This window comes from Branchiostoma belcheri, unplaced genomic scaffold (genome assembly GCF_001625305.1).
Source record: "Branchiostoma belcheri isolate BF01 breed outbred unplaced genomic scaffold, Haploidv18h27 scaffold52, whole genome shotgun sequence".
In the NCBI taxonomy this organism is placed as follows: domain Eukaryota; kingdom Metazoa; phylum Chordata; class Leptocardii; order Amphioxiformes; family Branchiostomatidae; genus Branchiostoma; species Branchiostoma belcheri.
Window position 1 is genome coordinate 1,595,007 of NW_017804154.1, and position 22,587 is coordinate 1,617,593.

A 22,587-nucleotide genomic window follows, 5' to 3' on the forward strand; every position below is an offset into this window, starting at 1 on the left:
CTGAGACTGTGCCAGAATCAACCAGTTCCTGACATCGTTTTATTGCCGCATCAGCCTCTGCCTTCTTCTCACCAAGTTTGTCATCAAACATCTGCAGATATACATGTAAACAACCAAAAATTCAAACATTTATAAGCACTGTACAAGTATGTATGTGTAAGTACATGTACATGGGATTTAAGCCATAAATTAAATACAACTACACGCACATCATGTAAAAACTTTGACATACAGTACTTCTATACTATGACTCAAGATACCAGCAACAATTTTCACCATTTTGAAACTTGCATCACTGATTGAAAATACCGCTGCCTTCACCATTGCTAAAACACCTTCATAATAAGTGTTACACTTACATTGATTTCCTCAATCTGAGCATTGATGGCATCTATGTCTCTGGCAACAGGATCCATATTGTCAAGGTCATCCTCAAGGTCACCAAGGGAGGTTTGAAGGTCACGTAGGTTGTTCTGCAGAAAAAGATTGCAATTATGTTAATATAGCAATGTACATACTGATTCATCCTCCCTGAAACCAGATGACACTAGATTCACCCTAATCTTACAGTTTATGTAATACCTGAATGGTAACATTTGTTTGGCTTCATGTACTCTTCTCCAAAATAAAACCTAATCAAGCACCATACTACTAGTTCATCTGTATGTTACTTCATCCTACCTGAAACTGGTTCAGCTCATGTAGGCCTGACTCTAGTTCTCCACACAGCTCATCAATTCGACTGCTCAGTTTCTCACAGCGATCCTTCGCAGCCTCCAGTGGACCACGGATCAGGCTTGAGTCCGTTCCCTCGGGTGCGTCTGCAAGGACGCCCTCCCCAAAGTCCTTGGCATAGTCTATCTTAGACTGCAGATCAGCCACTTCAGACTGGAGATTCTAAAACAAAGGAAAGTAGTGGTTACAATTCTGTAACTTTGTCTTTATGAGAAAGAAAGAATAAGTTTATGTCTGCAACAGAATGCATAGATGCTACTAATACTCAGTAAATTGTTAAGAATATTACATTTAGAGACTGAGTCATACATGTAGATTTCTACATGATTTCTTTCCTTCAGAGAACAAACTGGATTTTGACCATCTACATTAAGTTTGCTGGAAGAGGCATCCCGATAAGTGCATGACTGAAGACTTGTAGTCAACATTCCCAGCTGAACGTACCTTGAGGTTCTGGAACTGTTTGCTGTCTCTGGCCTCTGGCCCAAGGTTCTCCTGCTCTGCCAGCTTGTCCTCCTGCTTGATGAGCTTGTCCTGGACGTCTTGAACTGCTTCGTTGAACTCCTTCAGACGTCCTAGCATGTCCTCCAGGGATTGCCGCCTCTCTCCCAGGCCTGAACATGATAGGAAAGGAATCATCAACCTTTCATCCTGCGTGTTTTAAAGAAAGCATCAGCACTCTTAAGGTTACATGTATCTTGCCCAACCTGACTACAAAGCTGCAGAGACTTTGTACCTTGTCCCAGCTGCTGGTATCTAGCGTTGAAGTCAGCGGTGGTGTCCATGACACTCTGGTCGTCGGCTTCACAGCTGTTGACGAGTGCATCAGACACAGAGTTGAGTGACTTCACACCTGGCTCATGCTCCTGACCCTCCTTCTCAAGGAGCTGCACAGGAGAGGGTAGGTTAAGATCCTTGCCTTGTTGTGGAATAATGTCATTAAAAAAACAGCACAGATTTATAAAGCAATGTACTTTTGTGCAAAGTACATGACTAGTACATGTACTTCTAAGCATTTGTTCAGAACAACAGTCATTATCACACAAAAGGCTTTGTACTATACACAACAAGACCTTCAAAAGTTCCTTCTTCATACAGTGTACAATGATCTTATCAAATCTTTTTTCACAATGTCCAGCATGCATCTACATGTATACATTGTCTACATGTATGTCAACAATGACAAAGGCTATGGCAACATTATATCACCTCCACTTCTGTGATCTGGTCTAGTAGTTCATCCAGCTGAACGCTGACGGGACTCATCGCCTCCAGCTGTTCTTCTGCCTCGTGTAGCCATGGCAACAGGTCTTCCAGGAGCTGTGCATATTCCTCCGCAGCTTCCTTACAGGTCTGGTGGGAGATGAAGGGAAAAGTTGTCATCAACAAGGTAAAGAAGAAGTACAATTCTGGCCTTCATTACACAGTGGAAAGCTGTTCTGAAAAGCCCATATATATTATACCTGTACTTTCTCCTTCCTGGCCTCCGCCCGGTTGCCGAGATCCTCCCATTTCCTCTTCAGCTCCTCCAGCTGATCTTCCAGTGCTGCCCTGTCTGCACCACGGGTCTCACTTAGCAGTTTCTGGCCTTCAGATAACACTGCCTTCACTGACGGGTCTTTGGTGTTCAGTTCTTTGGTCAGATCCTGTGGAAATGGGTCACGATTCATTAAACAAAAGCTTCCAAACACTTAAGAAACTTTCCGCTCTAAAACATGATAGAATCAGTTGCATATCCTGGTTTTAAAAATAATCTGGTTTAAACTTCCTAACATTTTAATAAGACTGTGAACCATCTCCATTTCTAGTTCTGCCCCTTTATTCCTCATTAACAGTAAATAAAGCAATACTAGAGAATGGTACTTTTTGACAACCATTTTCAAATAATCACTTCTTGATGATAATTACCTGTATGTCTGTCCACTGCTGTTCCAGTTTGTCCATGTCAGCAGACACAGATTCCTGGCTGTCCAGCTGCTGTTCCTTGTCCTTGACCCAGTTCAAAAGGTCGTCAAAGGACTGCTGGAACTCTTGAGAGGACAGCAATGCTGCCTCCAGCTTCTGCTGTCTGTCAGCTAAAGAAAACAAATAAAAGGCTTGTTCGGGTTGTTTTGTATTGTACAACATAATCTTCGAGAGTTTCTTGCTCTCGAACAGGATGCAACTCAATCTGTTTTTCTTGCATCTAATTAGTTTCAATATACATATATATGCAAATTTCACCTCATTCCTATATTACAGTACTCATCATCATCATCATCATCGGTCGGCTGCAACGCAGGCGATCACAAGTCCATTCCACGACCGCCGGTCAGCAGCCAGCGCAGCAATGTTGTCAGGGCTCAGGTCACCTAAATTACAGTACTAAAGAAACCCTACAAACAGTTTTCAAAAAAATATTTTCACAGCAGATTAACAGCTTACCAATTTTGCCAGCCACTCTGTTGAAAGGACCCTTGACAGCATCCAGTCTCCTTCCCAGTTCAGCCTGCATCATAGGATCATCGTTCAGAGCCTGAAGCTTCTCACAGGACTTCTGTGCCTCCTCAAGTTTGGGCTGCATGTTGGACAGTTCCTCTTGCAACATCTTGGCTTCCTCCATTTGTTCCTTTACCACATCAGGCTGTGAGCTGACAGGTAATTGGCCATTCAGCTTGTCAGTCACTTCAGGCAGCCAATCAGAGAGCTCCTTAGTGGCATCACTAAACTTCTGACCCTCTTCCATGGAACCAGCAATCTTGTCCTCTCTGCCCTTCAGTTGCCCAGTTAGTTCCTCCCACTTCTGATTGACAGCTGCCATCTGTTGACCAATAGGGGAAGCTTTGGCAGCATCTGCATCCATGGAATCAAGGATTGCTTGTCCTGATTGGTTGAGCTGGTCTAGTTGAGGCTTGTGGCTCTCAAACTCACTTAGGATGACCTAAACAAAAGACGTAAATGTCAAATACACCAAAAGTCATACTGTAACATGATTATTTTATGTTAAAACCCCCTCTACATTCTACAACAATCACCATTACCTACAGAGACCTCCCTTCATTAGGTACTTCTAACAGCAAGTCTAAATTGTATAACATTAACAGCTATAACATAGCCCCAAGGCACTCCATTTCCTCACCTCCACTTGCTGCTGTTGGTTCTTCAGCATGGCTGCATCGATGGCCAGCGGGCCCAGCACAGCCACCATCTTCTCCTTGTCAGCCAGCCAGGAGGACAGCTGCTGCTGTGCTGCTGTGAAATCCTGCAGGTTTCCACTGGCTGCTTCCAGCTGCTGCTGTTTGCTGGCCATGTCCTGCTCCAGCTGTTTCCACTGGTCATCTGCAGGAATTAAAACAAGCACAGTTGAATGGTCTAATATGACAGAGCTGTTGAGGTAGATTAAATGCACCAAGTAAATCCTTTCAAATTGGCATTCTAAATACCACCAATACAAGCTGCTGTACCATAACTGCATGGCATTTAACACTATCCCATAGTAGTCTGCAATATAAACATCCAACAAAGCTGTACACAAGATGTTGAAGACTTAGAGACCCTACCTATGGCGCTGAGTTTGTCCATGACCTTGTCGGTGCCCTCTGCGTCAGGTTTCTCCTCCAGCAGTGCCTGTGCCGTGTCCTTCAGACTCTGTCTCAGGGTAGTGTGGTGAGACAGACCCTCCTGAAGGGCCTGGGGAGACAGGACAAAATAAGTCACTCATGTCTTTACAGAGGTCCTACACAAGGCAAATTACTCAGATCTCATTGCTATAACTGCAGGACTACAAAAAGTACATTGTATTCATTCCCCAAAAAGCTAAGATTGCATGACATTGCATTGCTGTTTTCCAACTAGGGTGAGAGATGTACAGTTGAGCACTTCAGACCATCCTGGCTAGGTGTAACAAAGGACTGTTACCTATTTAGAATAGTGGCAAAGTACATGACTGTGAAATGTACATATTGCTCACCTTTTGCTGCTGTATCTGTTGCTGGACTGTCTTCGGGTCAGTTGCCGTGGGAACCCATGACTCGGCCTTGGCCTTGGCATCTGCCAGCCATTCTGCTAACTCCTCCCCCTCCCTCTGGAACTTCTCAGCCAGACCACAGGTGTCCTGTAGGTCAGCTTTCCTGTTCTCTAGCTCATCCCCGAGGGAGCTGTACCTGGAGTTGGCATCAGCCAGCTGCTGCTGCATGGCCACCACTTCTGTAGAACACAAGTTACCTTGGTTACCAACCTCCAAGTTCACTCCACGTTATCATATTTCAAGTCTTTTCAAGATAATTCACATAACAATTCACATCTTTACTTGTTAATACACAAAATTGTTAACACTCATTATTCAGTAAATATTAACGAACAACATACATGTTTGTACAATTTCATGTATTTGAAATGTTGGCATCATCATTTCCTTGATTCTTACAAGCACACAACAGGAGCGACCATGCCCAGATGGAAAAATGGAGACTTCAGAATTGGGAGAATTCAGACATGAGAACAAGAAAACATGAAGGCTGGGAAAGAAGGGAAATGGACATGTGGGAAAGAGATGGAAGGAGGAAAAAAAGTTTTCATGGACTTTTATTACATCTCTACTCATGAAAATTTTATCCTTTCTTGGACATTAAGACAAGTATGAGGAAATAAGTGGGAGCTTTTATCTCAACAACTGTCAGTAGTACACCCTTCTTCATTGGTTACCAGGAGATAAGTATACAGGTAGGTGGGCAAGTCAGGGAATGTGGAAGAAGGAGGGTTCCATTTTCAGTCCATAGAACAAACAGTCACTGTGCTAACAGAGGGGTTTTGGCTTTTCTCGTTGCCACCTTACCTTCAGATGGGAGACCGTTAGTCTCGGCATGGTCAGTGCCGTTGTGGCTGATAAAGCCGCTGGAACTGCGAGACATACGATCAGGGCTGGTCACACCTGGGGGAGGGGGCAGGCCGGGGTCAGTGTGTCAACGACTCGCCAGGACAACACAAACACCAGGGGTACATGCACATGGGTTAGGGCCTCAGTAGGAGGGAACTGGCTGTCCAGCATTAAACACAAAGTACTGGCATAGAATCAAACAGTGGCAGTCATTACTCGAGTCAAGTGTCAGTCTCAAATGAGTTACAACAATTATAGATTAAGGTAACAGAAAGAAATCATATTTGAGTGACATCCAGTACCCACCAGTCATTGTCTTAAACAAGCCAGTAAAACAATACAAACATGAAATTTCAACAAATTATTCCAGTCAAAGTCTAAAATGCTTAAAAGCAAGATTTTCCTTCAGCCTAACTTAGAGGATTTCTTGCTCTAAACCATTGGATAATTTGGCTATGGCAACAGGAGGATAAAAGGCAACAGGAGGATAAAAGGCTGTACACAACAGCACATCTAGTATAGATTTTCTTTATGTTTGAATGGGCAACAAAGATCAGGAGTACAGCTTAAAATGGCAATGACAACTTAAGTCAGTGAGTCCAGCATGTAAAAGAAAACTAAAAATGAAGTGACTATCTTAGTTGTAGCTAGATTGAGTAAGAGGATCGTCCCAAAAATTTTAGCCCCCTAAAAAACTTTTTAACAACATTTTTCACCAGATCCCCCTCCCTTTTCTCTGAAATTACCATTCAGTTTGAAACATTCTCAGGGCAACCTGAACTAAAAAAATCTAAATCTACCCATTTCCCCCTTCAGCCTTACCTGGAGAAGTGATGCCCTTGTGTTTGGGTGAGCTGGAGGGAGTGAGGTGTTTGCTGGGACTATGTGGTGTGGTTGCCTCATCGAATGCAGGAACACCCAACTTGGCACCAAGGTCATTCACCTTGTCCAGCTTGGCTCGGAAGTTTTTGTGTTCCTTGATGAGGGGCTGAACACAAAGGGAAACATCATTAAGCTAGTCAGTAATGACAAACGCTATTATGACCCCAAATGCTGCATGACGAATTCTAACAAAGTCTCTAAGTAATTTAAATTTAAGAAAACTCACCATGATCTCCTCCATGAGCTGCTTGAGCTTGCTGGTGTCTACAGGGACGGGCTGTAGACTGGCGACGCGGTCCTCCATGTTGTGTAGCCAGTCCTTCACCTCCTCCAGACCAGTGTTGTACTCTGCACTCAGCTGCTGCTGCACGGCCAGCTGACTAGCTCTGTGGTCAGGGAACGAGACACAGTTAAGTAATCTATGTCAACATACAATTGAGAAACTGCTTTTTGGCATAACATACAATGAGCATTGTAAGTAGAAGGACCTTTAAGTCAATGCAACAACAAGTAGCCAATCAGAACCAAAAGCATGACAGCTGACAGTCAATTATCATTAACAACACTAAGGAAAGTAACCAATCAGTGAGAAGGCCACAAATACAAAGATGCCAACCAACAGCAGTGTCATATGAGCTGTAAACCAATCAGACAGCACTATTTTCAGTGGATGGCCAATCAGCACTACCCTAGCTAGCAGCAACTATCATTTCAGCACCAAGGCAGCCGTAGTACATAGGAATCCGTTATGATTTTTTGCTTGATAGTCCCCACCTGTCCTTGAGTAGTTTGTTGAGGTTGTCCCAGGCCTGTGTTGTCTTGGCGATGTTTTGTGTGACGTAACCCGTGTCACCAGTCTTCATGTCTCCCACCAGCTCGTTCCCAGCCTGCACCATGTTCTCTAAGCTGTCCTTGTGGGTTTCTACTGCACCAGTGACCTCCTGAAATAAAAACATGTTGTTACTGAATATGTTGAGAAGAAAAATGATGAATATTGGTGGGTGCTGCTGCTGTGGACTAGGACTGTATGGTATTTCCCACATTTCCCTAGCAGACTACACAACAAACCATTGTGCTGATATTCATGCTAAGGGACTATAGCAATATTTTCAATGCTCTTATATAGTATAGAAAATTTTAGGTATTTTATGACATCTGTCTAATACTATAAGGATGGACAATACACACAAATAATTGTAGCTCAATAAGACCTTTTGGAAACCCTTTTTAGCCGATTGAAGTGCTGTTTCTCATTAGAACAAAGTCTATGTAACATGGTGTCTCACCTTGACCTTGTCTTCCAGGTCCTTCAGGTCACCATGTACAACAGGCTTGGACTCCATGGTCTCCATGGCAACAGCTAACCAATCCTGCAGCTTCGTCCTTTCATCCTCAAACTCAGCAAATTTCCCTTCTATCCTGTTCAGGTCCTCTGTCCTCTCTTCGGTTTGATGTTTGACCTTGGCATATCGAGCAGTGATGTCGTCCAGGTACTCCTGCAGGTTAGGTCCCATGGTGGGGGAACCTGAGGCAAGGACTTTCCCACAGGTCTCCTGTAGGGAGGCGACGGTGGCCTGCTGACGGCTCACATCATCAGCTAGCACCTAGGATAACAAAGATAGGAAATTCAATAGTACTGCTTTAACTCAGATATACATGATGTTAGCTGCACCCTTTCCTTAAAACCACTTATGTCTTGACTGTTTTTTTTTCAAGTGGGATTGTAACTGCTCTTAGTTGTTTCAATAAAGATATGAAAAATTCAACACTAAGAAGTTTTGAAACCTGTCCTTCCATAAACAGCACCATACAAGTCTACAGTAGAAAGGTACAACATTTTGACTTTCTCAGCATCTTAAACTTGTAAGCAACATTGACAAAACACTTGGCATCTTACAGTTGCCTCAGCAGTGATACTGCAGCTTCTCACCTTATGATCAGCGGTCTGCTGTGCCAAGGCCTCCTTGTTGACTGTGACTGCACCCTGTGTGGCCAGCTTCTTCTCCGTGTTGTCCAGCCAGCGAACAACTCCGTCCAGGCTGCCCTGCAGGCTCTGCGACTGCATCAGGGCTGCCTGCAGCTGGTCTCCTCGCTGCGAGATGGCCTCGTTTACAGAAGCAACCTGGTCATCTATTGCACCTGTGGAAAAATAATCCATCACATAAATCTTTGGAGCATTGCACCTTCAAAAATAACATTCTTGTGCCAACTCAGGTCCTAAATTGTATGATCTTTGACTAACTTGATTTAGCATGAATCTTTCAGACATAGCTCAGTACTCACTTAAGGTATTGTTGACATCTTGGGAATCAGCTAAGGCACCCTGAGTGTCCAGTAGGGCGTGGCCAGCCTGCCGGGTGTGGTCCACCTGACCAGAGTGTGCCAATACTTCTGACTGGAAGGCCTGGAAAACAAGGCAAATTTTCATATAGTATTCAATCATCTGACATACAGTTATATTGGCCTGAGTTACATGTAGGAACTACAAAGGTTTTGAAAATCACACACTAGGAAATACTACTAGTCTTGTTAGGAAGTGCGGTGCATTACTATGCTTTCCTAACATACAATGCCCTCATTTATCCATTCTTAGCAGTATTTGTTGTTAAAGTTTATAGTGTGTTTGTTTCAGATCAAACAAAGTCTTAAAAAGTCTCACAACAAAGTCTTTTGAAAATCTTGATGTGTAGAGAAGGGACCTCTTCGTGATATGCTTGTGATGGCTAACCTAGTACTTCGTGTATATGCATAATACAATTCAGCCATAATCCATGACATGCAGCATACATACCTTCAAATCATCAATCTGCTTCTGTATTGATGCAGGGTCTCCCCCTATTGGCTCGGATGCCTTCTGATCAGCTGTCTCCTTGGCACTCTGTAACCATGGTAACAGGCTGTCCACAGCCTCTTTGTATTGCCTAGCAACAAAGAGGTTGACAGATGTAACGAGTAAAAATCAGTCAGTTTCAAAAACTGTAACAATGTTGTCTTTTCTTAGAATAAAACAGAGTTTCTGTGTTTGAAAATAAAAGTTGTTTAGCCCCTTTGGACAAACAGATTTTCCTTCAGAAAACCAGTTTAGAGGCTGGCCATTGCAGGCTGAAATCAGCATTTTGAAGTTTCTCATCCTTTAGCAGAATGATAGTATTCAAGGTTACACTGGACAACCTACAGTCTTCAGTACAACTACAGCTACAGAATGGATTTGTACTGAGTTTCAGACTTACTTGTGTTTGTGCACAGCGTCCCCGAGCTGCTTGCCTTCCCGCCCACACTGTGTGTGGAGGTTCTGGTAGCGCTGGGCCAGGTTGTCCAGTTTGTCCTGCACTGTGGGGCTCACCTCCTCAGGACTGAAGGGTTCCTCTGGTTTAACCTTGGCATGGAACTTACTCAACTTCTCCTCATGTGCCTGTTGGGAAGGAAGTGCTAAGTTTATTCTTCTTCATTTTCCCAAGAAACAATATATACGTGTACAATACACTCAGATAATTGTGTCTCTGTAGATAACTTAAGTTGGGTGGTGAAGGATAGTGTCCACAATATATCTAGGTAACAAAATCACAGTTAAGAAGACATTGACATGAGAAGTAACTGCATTTCCTTTACCATAAAATTTCCAGACACTTGGTCTACGTTGTATATGTTGTAATCAATAAAAAGGGCCGATGTACCTTAGCTCGGTCCAGGAACCTCTGTCCAGCCATTGTCACAAACCTCAGGTCACCCTTGTGTGCAAGGACGTCTTCTGACAAGGTCTGAAAATTACACATTACAGAGACACTGGTCACAAACTTGTTAAAACAATGGCATGTTTTGTCTGTATTTTGCCTTGCATTACAATAAGTTTTAAAGGTTTCCTTTCAATATTGCAAATTCTATGGGCGTAAGATTTCAAATGTCAGGTTGCTCTTGCAGAAATGGTGTAACAGTTATATGCAGTAACATGTCCTGTTAGAAAGATTTCAGTAAAACTGCATATGTAAATTCAATCAAAATTGACCTAGGACATAAAATAGATTTTATGTTTCATTCAATCATGTTGTACCTTTTGCTTGTCTAACTGTTCCTTCAGTCCTTCAAGTTCGGAGGCCCCTTCTTTCACTCCCTCCATCTCTCCTTCTGCTTCTTCCAACCAATCCTGAAAGGTCTTACATTCTGCCTCAAACTTCTGCAGCTCGTCCGTCATGGACTGCATCTGTTTTAGCCTGGTCTCTGATTGATCGTTGAGGTCGTCGTACATGTTCCTGAGCTTTGATTGGCCCTTGATGACGTTCTGCCTGGCCCTGGGGGACAGCTGGTCTCCGTGTGCAGCGATGAGCTGCTGTGCCTCCTGAAGGGCGAGCATGACCTCAGGCTGCTGGCTGCTGATTTCCTGGTGAAGGCTCTGCAACAGCAACAGAAGGGAATATGAACTCCAGCATACCACTGATCTTCATACAGACTACAACACAAATCCATCCTGTTTGTACAACATCATCTTACTTTGTGAGCAGTCTTCCTACAATGACTTAGATGGAAAAATGTTTGCAAACAACTGCTGTGCTACCTCATGTTCCTGAGTCTGTTCTGTGAGTCCCTGCAGGTCCTGCAGTGCAGGCTCCTGCTCACAGAGGTCGCTCCTGTACTGTTCCACAGTCTCCAACAGATCTTGTAACCTTTCCTGGGCAGCTTGGCTCTGCTCTTCCACAGCAAGCTAGGATGGGAAAAATACTCCTAAGTAGGGTAGCTTTGTTCAACTTTGTTCCAGTAGTCTATCTGAATATTCTAAATTTTTTAAACCAATGTTAATGTACACTGCTGTGAGCCTGTGTGCATTGATATTACCAGGATTTTAAGCTCATCCATACCTATATGTCTATAAATAGTATGAGCAGCAATTGACAATAGACACCAGCATGACCAGGCCAGCTTAGCTACGGATTTGTATCTCTCTGTCTTCTGCAAAATATCTAATAAACCATTAGACCATGAGATCGGCAAAGCCGTGACTTTCCTACCTTCTGACTCTCCTCATTTCTCTGGTCCTCCAGAGTTTTGTCCAGTTGGTTCATCCTGGCTTCTGATCTGGCCTTCAGGTCACTGAACTCTGCCCTCAGGTCCTCTGCCAGCTCATCCAGTTCGTTGTACTCTTCCTGGTCCAGATAGCTCTCCTGACGGTCCAGGAAACGGTGCGTCTTCTGGACAACGTCTGCAACAGCCTGGGCATGGGCCTCGATATCATTGTGTAGTTCCTGCAGAGAAGCCAGACACTTTGTAGTAAAATCATGCAGTCTGCAGACTTGGTAGCTCAATCACGATAACCAATTATATGCTATGGATTTTCTCTTTTATTACCCTGCATATTTTACCATGCCTGGCTGGTTTCTTGCAGGCAGTTTTATCGGTTTGCTAGCCATAACCAAGGGTTCACCTCAATCACCATGGCTGGAAATTCGGACACCACTTTACAGGACAAATAAATTTATCCCAAGTTCGTTCTGATGGCTTCTAGGCTGTATGAAGTAAGACTTTTATCCCATCTTTTACCTTCCCTTTTACATGTGCTCCATGAAACTAATATTAGAATACTCATACAAGTATGTGTACAACCTGCCACCTGTTCTACTTATACCTACCTGATGCTGTCCGTGCTGTTCCTCTAGAACTGGAAGGTCACTGCTGATGGGCTCCTGCTGGTCCAGCTGTTCAGCTGCACCAGCTATCCAGTTCTTCAAAGCCTGCAGCTTTTCCAGCTGTTCTGCCTTCTGCTGGGCAACTCGGTCCTGGGAGTCAAAAAGAAGATTCATTGCCACAAGCCCACAATACTGGTAACCTAATCAGACGATAGTACTACTAATGGATGGCCAATCAGCACTAGCACTACCAGACTTTCAGCACCAAGGACATAGCAGTAAATGAGAGTCAGCAAATTTCCTCTTTTCACGAGGACTACTTTGCACATCTTCAATAAGAGCAAATATAGAAGACTCAAGAAGAGGGGATGGTCATGACACAGGATTTTCCATAAATCTTTACTCCTCCAGCTAGTTAAATTCTCCTTTTTTAGAGAAGCTCATGAATTTGTAATGTTGGGGACTATTTCCCCCATTCAGTTTTGCACAGTTGTTTTTAATACAATCACTTTCTTATCATTGGATTTGATAATGAATAATGACAATGAAATATGTTCAGATCCTCCACTCACTTTTCTTTCGCTCTCCTTCTCCTTTGCCCCCAGCATGTCTTCCAGCACCTCTATCCTTCCCTCGTTCTTCTCCTTGATGTTGTTGAAGCCCTTCTCCAGGTTGTTGAGGTCGTACTGCAGGTCCTTGGCCTGCTCCACGCTCAGCTGGTCCTTCTGTGCTGCCAGGAACTCCCGACCTGCCTTCAGGGCAGCGTCCACATCAGCCTGGTGCCCTGTGATGTCATCAGCTATGGCCTGCCAACAACAACAAGTCTTAGGATGCAAACATAATAGAGCAACTCTCCCCCAAAAAACAACTAAACCAGACCAAATTTATGCAACTGTAACTCTTGTATATCTTCACTTAGCCATAAATACTTTTAAGTCTAGCAATCGTGTATTTCTTGTGTCATATAGAATATATTCATACAAATGGATACTAAAAACCTATTCCATAGAGGCATCCAATATAGTATTTGCATCATTCTACAAGGAAATATTGTGCATTGTATGCAGTACAGCAAATTACAACATAATGCTTACTGCTTTGCATACAGCATGAACATGTTTTTTCAGGCTTAAAACTAGTAAATGTACTTTAAAAAGCATGAAGCTGATGATGTATAGCAGATAGCTGTGGATGAGCTGTAGACTGGAATGACCCAATGAAGAAAACTGTCACCAAGTGGTATGTACTAGAGCAGTCATGTTGTTGTGTTAATGGGTTAATATGGGTTTATATAATTTGCTATCCTCTGTGTAATTCTCTTGAACAGTCTCTCCCAGACTTCTAGATTCGGTAAATAGACTACAGAACTGGCAAATGAAGCAGGCATACATGTAGTTACAATGCAAATTGGCAGTATAGAAAAAAAACAGCAATGTCTTTATGTTCACATAACAACCCTTCAGAAAAACAACCAATTTCACAAACTACTCAACCAGCCAATATAAATTATGTAAGAATAAATTATTTGCTTGTAACTGATGAATTTGCCAAATTTGGAGAATCTGGTAGGAACTTCAATATGACTGCTGCAGTACCTTGGCACTGATGGTTACAGTAAAGTATACATTTTTGTAAGCATGGAACAGTGAAATGAACTGATGAATGATGTCATGAAATGGGATGAACAATGACACTGACAATGAATGTTGATGAAAAGTGAAATGACATGGAAGCAAACGGCTATTCCGAGATCAGGGTGCGCCAATGGCATCGTGCATTGTTATGTCAATCTTACTCTGTATTTATCGCATTCTGTTGACATTTATCAAACTTGTTATACTAGTACAGTTATTTTCCAGACAATCAGGAAGAGATTTGGTGTTAAGATGTTTAAAACTTATGCTATGGCCAATTTCAGACCAGAAATTGGCATAAAATCTACGTTATGCTGTTGCACTTGAAAAATGCCAGTTTTTGAAATATGCTTTTAAGTAATTTGGGAACAAAAAAATGGAATGAAAAGATTTGCAATATGTTCAGACATGCTCAGTCTGATATGTTTTGCAAAAAACCTGATGATGATTGGAAATTTTTCTTTTCTGGAGCGCATTTATCAATATGTTGTACACGTTATGTAAAATTCATAAATTAAGACATTGCAATTAACTTATCTCCCTGTACTAAAAAGGATGGTGATAGAACTGGGCATTTTGCATGTTATGCAAGGTACATCCATATATGACACAAAACATGTGTTTTTATGTTGCTTGTCCTTTGGGGTTAATATGGCTGATGGCTTACAGTTACCTGTCTTTTTTGTCCGAGAAAATGTGTAGTGTCCGTTGCTCGGTAATAACTTAAAATAGAAAAGCTGTGGGTGCATATGATTTCAGGTTTTGAAACAGCTGAAGATGCTGACTTAAAACACAGTAGCTATTTCAGTCTATTGCTGTAATTGTATGAAATAATGTCAAAAACCTCAAGGGTGTAGTGTCCGTTGCCATGTAGTGTCCGTTGCCAAGTATACCACATATATATAGGTACATTAATTACATTTTGTTGCAATCTTGAAGTAATTTGTCATTTTATGTTATTTCTGTAGCATTTTGTCAACCCCTAAATGACAGGTCTTGCAAGATTTGGTGTTCTTGTCATGTACTTGAGCTGCCAGATGTGGCCGGCAACGGACACTACAGCTTAGCTGTAGTGTCCGTTGCCGGCCACATTTGAAATGAGTGGGCTAAGTTTGGATAGAGCACAACTTTTGAACTGAACGTCTCTATCCAAAAATTTAAAAAGTGCAATGTATGGCAACACCTCTAGTGCACTTTTCTGCACTGAAAGTAGAAAAATATAAAACTTGAAAAATTGGCCCAAGTGCAACCCTTTGGCGCACCCTGATCTCGGAATAGCCGAAAGCACATGAACCCTAAGCATGCAGGGATGAACTTTATTGTGTTTCAGTAATACATACAGGTACATGAAGCAGTGTCCATTGGAAATTACCTAACTATGACTTCAACGTGATGAAGTTTTGATCCCTTTTGAACATGCACAGTTCACAGTTTAACACACCAAATAAACATCACATCAGAGTTAGCATGCACAACAAAGGAAATTATACAACAAATAGGTTACAGACTTTTTCTGGATGACATTAGAATAAAAGTTATGATTATTTGAATGAAGGTCATGAAGTAGAAAAACACAGCAACTTTTCATTACTGTTTGGAACACCATCAAGGTTACAGCAACAGATGATGAAAAGTTAAAACAGAACAAACTCAGTGGTTGAAAGAAGAATAAGTACGGGGAACCACCACAATAACAGGTGTGCAATAGAGAGAAAGTTACTTCTCTCCAGGCCCTCAATTCTTATACCAATGACAGAATGCATGACTCTTTTGGCCTTTACACCCCTATTATTAGTGGTACATCCCCAGAGTTACACCACTGCACCAAGGCTGTCACCAGCATCACCACACCCTCTACCTTCTGTTCTGCCAGTTGTTTCTGCAGTTCTGACAGGTCGCCTCGGACCAACCGCTTCTCGCTCAGGGTGTTCTCCGTCCTCGCAATCCACTCCAACAGATCTGACACCTTCCCAGCATGCTGAGCATGCTGGGTGTCCATCTGTGCCTGAAATAGCGCAGCAGTTTTGTTTGAAATCAAATCCTTTGGTGTACTATAACATGTGAGAAATCATTACAGCAGTTTCTCACCAGCTTTTGAGGAAAAAATGACTATAAAATAGTTTTGATGATGGAAAACTTCCAAAGAGGCTGCAAAAAGATTAGATTTCCATCCCAATGAATTTGTGTCAAAACTACAACATGCCAGTCATAAAAACATCCAGTTGAACTTTTGTGGCATCATCTTGTTATGTGTTGAGAAGGTTTACAAAGAATCCTTGCAGTACACATAGCTTGGGCGCACATAGTGAATCTCAATCTCTAACATGGCTTAGGATAAAAAGATTCCGATTTTCCCCAACATTAGCAAGCAAGCACACTCAAAGGCCTACTTTCTTCCAGAAGAATAGAGCATTCAATAATTATGAACTCTCTTCATAGAAAGAAAGAATTAACAATAATTCCTTGAGGATTCTGTTAAAATTTGATGCTGGATTTTCAACACTGAAAAACAACCATGTGCAACCATTCACATTAGTACTGCAAAGTGTTGCTGTTATCAGTACATTATCACACCTTTCAGTGAAACATTAAAAAAAGGATGCATTCAACATCAAAAAGCCAACAACAACAAACTACTGCAGACATGAATTGCTAGAACAGGACATACATGTAACAGTTAACAAGTACAAACATCAAGACTTAGTTGTACATACACTAGTCAACATCACAGATGCTAGTCAAAGGAAACAATTATCATAAACATACATGTAAGTTACATGTAGCAATTACTGCATCTAGACACAGAGCGGCTACAGACTTGCCAGGTAAGGGACAGGGGTGGCTGTCTTATGAGACTACCACACTGACAGCTACATGAACAGAAGCAAGGGCCACATCATAGGGAAGGGCTTGCAATCACTGCCATCAGATCTAGAAGTGTTCTAGAGACTATGCTTGGAGATTAAGCTATGGAACGACTGGAAGACAATGATTTAGAGTGCGCGCAGAGAGGTCGGGCTGCATGATTGGGTACATCTGATGCAGCAATTATTGGGGCAGCAAATCACTGATCAGTCCAGTGTGTGTGACTATGATGGTCCTTTATCCACGGATTGTTACTGATTGGTTGGTGATGGTACAGGGAGTGTTGAAAAATTGAGATATGTGTGTTTGGACTGGATTAAAAAGTTTTTAAAGCATTGCTTTGGTGTCCTTTACAAAAAAGAATTATAAAATAAAAGTTAATCATCAGACTAGGAAGATGTGAACATATACATGAGAAGAAAGTACGGACGAACAACACAAAGAAGTAGGTGAAATCAAACATGCTATGCTATTTTGAACATGATTGTCAATGCATTTCAAACAAATCAACAACAAAATCAGGCAAAATTATTAGGAAATCAAACAACACTAGATAGATCTTCATGACATGAACAGTCATGCACTGTAAACTACAAAAGAACATGCAAACATGTTTAAGAACACTGTTATAATGCAGAGAAGCAGGTTTAGATATGTATGCAGGCTGAGAAGTTTGACAACCAGAGATTTGGCACTGTGTGGAAGCAAGCGGGCACACTCCAACCTGTCTCACCTTCACATGAACATCCTGGGCTTTCAGCGCCAGCCTTTCAGCAACTTCCTCTGGGATCAGGCCAATGGCAACTGCCTCCTCGAGAGAAATCTCATCCCCCGTGTCTGGGTGGATAAGTCCCCCTGATGACAGCTGCTTGGCCAATAGTACAGCAGTTGTGTCATTGTCAAGGTGACCTTGCTGAGATGCCTGGAAGACGTTTAATCTCCTCCCTGTACGAGCATCGATGATACCTCCCTGCTCTGACTGAGCCTCCAGCAGGCTTGTGGCCGTGTCATAATTCACCAGCCCTCTTTCTTTAGCTTGTATGACAGAGATTCTCTCTCCTGTTTTAGGGTCCAGGATACCTCCAGTTCCAACCTGGGCATCTAGCAGGGCCAGAGCTGTTTGCTTGTCAACAAGACCCTGAGAAATAGCCTGTATGTCAGACACACGTTTGCCAGTTCTCGGATCAACGATCCCTCCATTTGCAATCTGTTCTTCAAAGATGCCCTGCGTGGTCTCCTGGTCAATGATTCCACGTTCCAAAGCCTGTAATACAGTGAGTCTATCACCAGTTTGTGGATCTATGATACCTCCAAGTCTGGCTTGAGCTTCTAGGACCTTCTGAGCCATCACAGTATTGATGAGTCCGCGCTTTTCTGCCTCCATCACAGACATGCGTTCACCAGTCTGTGGATCTCGGATGCCTCCATTACAGGACTCCCTCGCCAGAAGCTCAACAGCAAGTTCCTCATCAATGATTTCTCTGTCCAGAGCAGCTAATGTGGGGAGTCTGTCTCCAGTTTCTGTGTCCACGATACCCCCTCCCAGAAGTTGCTGTTCTAGAATGGGCAAGGGGCTCTCGGTGCCAACCATGCTAACCTGGACACTAGCCATGACCGCTGGTGCCTGGTCAATATCCATCTCCTCCTCATCTGCTTGTATCTTGTCATCTGCAACATCTTGTTCTTGCCTGTTAAGGAGACAGAGAGCCATGTCTGTGCTGATGACCCCTGCTTCCTGAGCATCTGCAATGGACATCAACTGACCAGACTTGGGGTCAATAATTCCTCCATTTTCTAACTGAGCTTCCAGAAGCCTCATGGAGGAATCACGGTCAATCAGACTGCGATCCTCGGCTTCTGTAACTGACAGCCTCTCGCGTGTGGCTGGGTCGAGGATGCCTCCACTCTTAGCCTGAATGTTGAGAAGGTCGTCTGCAAGGTCAGAGTCAATAATGTCCCTTTCTACAGCCTGTGGAACAGACAGCTTCTCCCCTGTTATAGGATCTATGATTCCACCTGTCGCCACTTGTGCATCAAGGAGAATCAAAGCAGTGTCCTCATCAATGATTCCACTTTCAACTGCCTCTTTGACAGAGACCCTGTTGCCAGTTTTGGGATCAATGACTCCACCTGTCTCTGCCTGTCTCTTCAGCAGTAGGAAAGCAGTTTCCTTGTCGAGAACTCCTTCTTGAAGAGCTTCCAGGAATGTCAGTCTGTTCCCTGTTTTGGGGTCAATCAATCCTCCTGTCATAGCCTGTGCTTCCAGTAAACTAAGGGCAGTGTCCTCGTCTAGAATACCAGAGATACGAGCTGCTGCAATGGAGAAACGTTCTCCAGTTCTCATATCAACGATGCCACCAGTGGCAGCCTGATTTTCAAGCAGCTTCATAGAGGCTTCTGGATCTACTAAGCCCTTATCTGCAGCTTCGACCAAGGAGATTCTGTGCCCAGTTTGTGGGTCTACAATACCTCCATGTGTGACTTGATCCTCCAGGTCTTTAACAGCAGTTTCTAAATCTGTGGCCTGAACCATTTCCTGATGTTTTTTGGAGCCCTGAATGCTACTTCTGTCAAGACTACCTGTTGGACTTGTGGCATCTTCCAGGTCTGTCATGATGGAGTCTATGAGCTCTGTTGCAGTCGTCTGTTCATCATCATCACCACTACGGTCAACTGAAATGGGCCCTTCCATCACTTGTGAAGTGACAACTGTAGTTGAAATTGAACGAGTCACTTCTGTACTTGTAAAATGTTGTTCAACAGAGCTTTCCTCAAATGAAGCAAGGCCTTGTGAAGACTTAGTCTTTATTGTTGTTGTAGTGGTACGTTGGCCATTTTCCCCCATCTTTACAGTTGTAGTAGCAGTAGCAGCAGCATTGGAAACCTTTTTCATTCCAGCTAGACCTTCTGCCTGTGACTGTCTAGCAGCTTTTTCTATTGTCATGGCAGTATCTTCTGGGCCCTTTTGGGGAGCTTTTTCAAAATGTTTTCCTGTTCCAAGTGGAGCCTTTTCCTGTGTTTTTGAGGCAGTTTTTACAGGCTCAGCAGCAGTGTGTGGTCCCGTTGGTTTGTCTCTTGCTGTGGATCTTGTCCTCTTAGATCTCCTTTTGGGGTCATCATCTTCAAGGATTTCCAGCTCTGGTCTTGGTGAAATCTCTGCCTCATCTGAGTCTTCATGGTAGGCATCTCCATCCTCAAAGGCCTCTTCAAAGATTTCCTCAAAGATGTTGGCATCATCACGCCCCACTCTTGTGAGATCCATCTCCTCTTCATCTGGAGAGGATGATGATGATGAAGTGGAGGATGATCTTGATGAAGATGCTGATGAAGAGTCACTGGCTGCCGATTCTGCTGCTGTAGCTGGACTTGGTCCTGGAATGTCTTGGTCTTTGCCCAGTTTCTGTTCCCTCAGTTTCCTCTCTGCTCTCCTTCCCATCTGCCGTTCTGTGGGCTTACGAAGCACCTCTTTCACTGCTCCCTTTTCTTTCGGCTTACCTATTTTACTAGTTCCCTTCCCTTCATTATCTACTGCACTTTTCTCCCTTTCTACTTTTGCTACATTACTTTGGTCCTCTCCCTTTTTCACATACATTCCCTGTACAGCCTCAAGCTCATCCACACCTAAAGAGACCGTATGTGTCTCAACAACAGTTGTAGTGATTACCTGCATTCCTTCTACATTCTCTGAGGTAGATACTACAGTCTCTATACTTCTCTGCGTCTCAACTCTGTCTGACTCTTCTGTTGCCAATCTAGTTTTCTCTGCTTCCATCAACTGTTCTGCCATCTGTGAGGTAACAAGCTCTCTTTTCTGGGCTTCTTCCAGGGACAGTTTCTCAGCTGTGTTTGGGTCCACAATTCCGCCTGACCGAACTTGGGTTTCCAGTATTTTGATGGCTGTCGGTTCGTTTATGAGACCTCTTTCCAAAGCCTCAAAGATCATTTCAGGATCGATCTCTATGTCATATGGTGACTGTAGCTCTATGTTGCCTGTGTCGGGCTGTGTGTCCGGGGCAAGTGAAGGTTCTGGAATGTCTAGATGTGACTGGGTTTCTGGTGCCTGTGTGGAAGGGAGAGAACTTTCACGTGATTTTGTGCTGGGGGAACTGGGATCAAGTGTTACCTGTGCGGGAGGAACTGCATGTTTTGGTGATTCTGTGTCGGGTCTATGACTAGGCGTTACCTGGCTTGGAGGGACTGAACCTTGGGATGATTCTGTGTTGGGCCTACCATGGGGTGTTACCTGGCTGGTCGCTTCATGCTGCTGCCGTTTGGCCTGGGAATGTTCACCTGCTGCTAGGGTCTGTACGAGGCTTTCTCTCATGACCTGTTTACTGGACTCAGGCATGGGGCCAACTGCTGATACAGGTTTGGGTGATTGCTTTTTCTGTGGCTCTCTTTCTCTCATCTTCACATCTAAGCTGCCTTCCCCAATGCCTGAAACTGGGCTATCTACTCTGCTTACATCTTTGTCTACTGTGGAATGGGCTTGCTTGACATTGGAGGGAGGTAACTCTTTTTGCTACCTTTTTAGGGAGATCAGGTTTATAACTTTGGCTCTGCTCTCTCACAGGTGTCTTCTCTATGTCAACAACTGGCTGGGCTGGAGGTTTTGAAAGACCTCGTATTTTAGACATTTTAGGAGGGAGTGCTGGGGGCTTATCTGTCACCTGTGCTACACTTTCCTCCTCCGCCTTCCTGGCTTCAGAATCAGAAGGTTGAAGACTAGCAATAGGGCTCTCCTGCCACACAAGGGTGGATTCTCCTTCTGAACCGTCCTCTAAATCTTCATCTTGTTCAGACAGACTATCTTTTACAGAGAGACTATCTTCCTCAAACAAGCTGTCTTGTTCTGACAGTGGTTCCCCTGCCTCCAAAGAATCTGAGGGAGTGTCACTATATCTTACAGCTGATTCAGATGGGGATGAGTCACTCTCTGTGGGGGTTATGTCCTCCTTGACAGTATGGACTGGGGAAATCTCCACTACTGTGTAAATTTGAGGTGTAACTTCTTCACTACCTTCAGCTTTGTCAACTACAAGCGGTGTTACAGCTTTTTCTGTTAGTATTGCAGCATGGTTATCTCTATTCCTGCCTGCCAAGTTAGCTACTGGCTGCACTGCAGTGCTCAGACTAGCTTTGCTGGGTCCTGACGCTTGCGTTGCTGGGCTAGCTCTAGCTCGAGTTGCAGGGCTATACATAGCTACAGCTTGGGGCTCTTCTATTCTTGTCTGTCTACTTTCGGCAGCTAAACCGGTTGGCTTGGCCTGAAATTGGCAAACACACACAAAGCAGAAGAGAACAAAGGCAGCAAATATAAACAAAATCAAACTGAAAGTTCAGGAATTCAGAAGTTCATCCAATAAATGCAGAGTAACTGTACTTTACATAATTCCTTCGGACAACTAAAAACACAAAGAAGAGCATACTGTAAATAACACTTAATCTTTGGGACGTATGCTCACTTTAAAACTTGTAACATATAACATGCACAAGCATTTTAAAGGAAAAAACAGGTGTTGTACAGCTACAACAGATTAGACAATCTTGAGAATCAATTGCAACATTGACTTCTGTTCATTGACTTCTGTGCTGAGGTCTCACCAAAAGAAGACAATATGGCGGGGGGTTACAGAAGACAGCTGCTTTATTATCTCTCAAATTGAGTGTCTGAGAGCCAACTTCTTTTGTATGTGATATACTTGAAGGATAACTTTTGTCAGATGCCAACTTATAAAGATAACACAGATATGACTGTGATTCTTTAGACATTTTTGCTCAAAATATTACTTGTGATTTACTATTCCTGGGAAGCAGCAGATCATGCAGCTATCTTTTATAAATCCAGCTCCACCAACATATCCTATTTGGAGACCAACATCACAACAGTTTTCCTAAGACAAGCACTCCAGTGACCCCACCTTTTTGTCCTGCTGTTGTTGCAGTGCAGACTGCAGTTCATCCATCCGAGCAGCAGACTTGTCGCAGACCCCTTCATAGC

The 22,587-nt window shown here is 43.3% G+C and overlaps 1 protein-coding gene across 1 annotated transcript in view; it reads right to left on the reverse strand.

Annotated features, from left to right (window-relative positions):
• Positions 1–22,587, reverse strand: part of LOC109480673 (microtubule-actin cross-linking factor 1-like) — a 105,879-nt gene that overhangs the window by 51,798 nt on the left and 31,494 nt on the right. Inside the window, 28 exon segments of the mRNA XM_019782901.1 lie at positions 360–473; positions 682–897; positions 1,180–1,349; positions 1,472–1,622; positions 1,945–2,088; positions 2,199–2,381; positions 2,644–2,810; positions 3,160–3,655; positions 3,854–4,053; positions 4,275–4,404; positions 4,685–4,920; positions 5,549–5,644; positions 6,413–6,578; positions 6,699–6,858; positions 7,247–7,413; positions 7,759–8,076; positions 8,403–8,611; positions 8,756–8,876; positions 9,264–9,393; positions 9,703–9,884; positions 10,147–10,230; positions 10,521–10,859; positions 11,022–11,168; positions 11,473–11,706; positions 12,091–12,237; positions 12,660–12,893; positions 15,580–15,726; positions 17,320–20,973. Of these exon segments, the coding sequence (XP_019638460.1) occupies positions 360–473; positions 682–897; positions 1,180–1,349; positions 1,472–1,622; positions 1,945–2,088; positions 2,199–2,381; positions 2,644–2,810; positions 3,160–3,655; positions 3,854–4,053; positions 4,275–4,404; positions 4,685–4,920; positions 5,549–5,644; positions 6,413–6,578; positions 6,699–6,858; positions 7,247–7,413; positions 7,759–8,076; positions 8,403–8,611; positions 8,756–8,876; positions 9,264–9,393; positions 9,703–9,884; positions 10,147–10,230; positions 10,521–10,859; positions 11,022–11,168; positions 11,473–11,706; positions 12,091–12,237; positions 12,660–12,893; positions 15,580–15,726; positions 17,320–20,973 (8,742 nt within the window).